At 39.2% G+C, this 2,608-nt stretch overlaps 1 protein-coding gene across 1 annotated transcript in view; it reads left to right on the plus strand.

The window, feature by feature from the left end:
* The window catches only part of LOC107299080 (anoctamin-2-like), an 89,147-nt gene that overhangs the window by 27,361 nt on the left and 59,178 nt on the right, over positions 1-2,608 (plus strand). Inside the window, exon 6 of the mRNA XM_029286674.1 lies at positions 951-1,006. Coding sequence (XP_029142507.1) covers positions 951-1,006 — 56 coding nt within the window. The remainder of the gene's footprint in view (positions 1-950; positions 1,007-2,608) is intronic.

Raw genomic sequence — 2,608 nt, forward strand, 5'->3', positions numbered from 1 at the left:
CCGGCGGGTGCCTTACCTCCCTTGGGCTGGGCCAGCTGGTGGTCGGCCTGCTCCGTCTCTGCCACTTGCCAGCTACGCCTCGGCCGGCGCAGGGGGCGGAACCACGCATGCGCGGCGCTCCCGGGCAGGGAAAGTCCTCGACTTACGACCGGTTGGGTAGTCCTCGACTTACGACCGGTTTAGTCCTCGACTTACGACCAGTTTAGTCCTCAACTTACAACCAGTTTAGTCCTCGACTTACGACCGGTTGGGGTCGCGGAATTAAAAAGGTTGAGAACCACTGCTTTAGATCAAGGTATATTTATTCTCTTCCTGGATTGAAAAATGGAGCCCCAGAAATCTGATACATAAAACCCATCGGAAATACTAGCCTGATTCAGACTTATTTTATTTTATTTCGCTGGCTTTATTTCTTGAATAACTGAAGTGAGGACTTCCCTATTGTATCAGCCTGTCTCTTTCACCAAAGAAGGCGAGCAAGAAGTAAGGATGTTTGGCGGATGGAGTCATTCCTGGTTTTAGAGGCCAGCATTCATAAACCTTGAAAAAATGCCCAAAATGGCATCTGCCTCAGTTTTTAAATTATGGTGCCTTTTCAATAGCAGCATAACTTCCACTTGCATTCATAAATCTTATTAAAACAAAGAACGAAGAAGATGTAATTGGAGGTAAATAGCATCTTGAACATTTGAAAAAAAATCAGTCGTCTGAATTTAAGTTTGGATTTTAAAACTCAAATGTTGGCTAAAATTTAATTAAATCTGATTTCCTCCTGCCCTAAAGTTATAATAATTTGGAAAATTAATCTCAGCTCTAAATTAATGCTCCGGTAATCTCTTGAATGACTTTATTCTGCTGAAAGGCAGGTAAACACACAGACACACAAAATGAAATGAGAAGAAAAAAAAACCACGATACTAATATTATCCTAACTTGTACCTTTTGTTTAGGTATTAACACATTAATAGCAAATAATGTTTATGAAACAGCTTATCCTCTACATGACGTAAGTATACGCTTTTAATCCTAATTTTTATAAGGACTGAGTTCAGAATGATAGTACTGTTAATATTTGTTTCATGTTAAATTCAGTACGGTCCCAAATATTATGCTGGGGGAAAGGAAAATGCATGCATTGTCTTCCTGGTATCTTCTCTTTCCTTATCCATCTTAGCCTGCCCCAATTCATCGAATCATGGGATTGGAAGGGACCTTGGAGGTCCTCTAGTCCAGCCCCCTGACCAAGGCAGATGACCTTACGCCATCCTGGACAAATAAATGTCCAATCTTTTCTTGAAAACAGAAATGGAGCACCCACAACTGTAAGAATAGAATAGAATAGAATAGAATAGAATAGAATAGAATAGAATAGAATAGAATAGAATAGAAATATAATGGAATGGAATGGAATAGAAATAGAAATAGGAATAGAATAGAACAGAACAGAACAGAACAGAACAGAATAGAATAGAATAGAATAGAATAAGAAATAGAATAGAGTAGAGTAGAGTAGAGTAGAGTAGAGTAGAGTAGAGTAGAGTAGAGTAGAGTAGAATAGAATAGAATAGAATAGAATAGAATAGAATAGAATAGAATAGAATAGAATAGAATAAGAAATAGAATAGTCCTTTCAGACTTGTCAAAATGGGTGTTCCATCACTGGAGGTTTTTAAGAAGAGACTGGACATCCATTTGCCCAGAATGATATAGAATCTCCTGGTTGAGCAGGGGGTTGGACTAGAAGACCTCTAAGGTCCCTTCCAGTTCTATTATTCTATGTTCTATGTTCAGTTTCTCTGGGAAGGAAGACAGGGGAACTAAGGACAATATGTTTATTTAGCATGAACAGCTAAGGAAGCACCTTAAGCATCAAGGTTTTGAGAGAAACTTAAGATTTGCCATCAAATACTACTTTTTTTGAGTCTTGAGGTCTTCTCTCTCTGTGCCCAACAAAGGCGGTACAGATTATTCTTCCCCGTCAACAGCAATGTGATATGATGGTGCTGCTACAGGCTTCATTTATACCTTCATTTATACATTATTCATTTATACATTATTCATACATTCTATAATATCTTTCATCTGCTTAACACCATTATCAACCATCCTCCAGTTAGATCTAGGCTCCAGGAAGTCTTCGGGGTAAAACGAGATAATGAAGGCTGCAATTAGAAGGTGATAAAGTGGGGAGGGATATGGGAACATACTACGATTAATATTGCCTTTGGAACTTGCTCAATAAAACCATGAGCATTATCAGTAAAATACTTTGGGGAGTTTAAGAAATCTAGGTCAGCGCTTTCATTTTATGAGATAAAGAGAAAAAATTACTCTTGATATCTTGGGAGATTCTCAGTCCTCCAGATTAGGGTTGTCCCAAAGGTGCTTTTTTTCACGAGGCAACTGGACTTTCTTGTTTTTCTTTGAAGATGTTTCGCTTCTCATCCAAGAAGCTTCTTCAACTCTGACTGGATGGTGGAGAATGGAAGGATTTATACTCCTTACAGACAGCTGGTCGTTTGCCTTCTTTTAGAGGCCACTTGGAGAAGGCTCCACACCCATTTGCACCACTCAGGTGATCCTGAGGACACAGATAAACCTCCAAGTG

Source organism: Protobothrops mucrosquamatus, unplaced genomic scaffold, assembly GCF_001527695.2.
Source record: "Protobothrops mucrosquamatus isolate PMUCROS unplaced genomic scaffold, P.Mucros_1.0 scaffold4512, whole genome shotgun sequence".
Lineage (NCBI taxonomy): Eukaryota > Metazoa > Chordata > Lepidosauria > Squamata > Viperidae > Protobothrops > Protobothrops mucrosquamatus.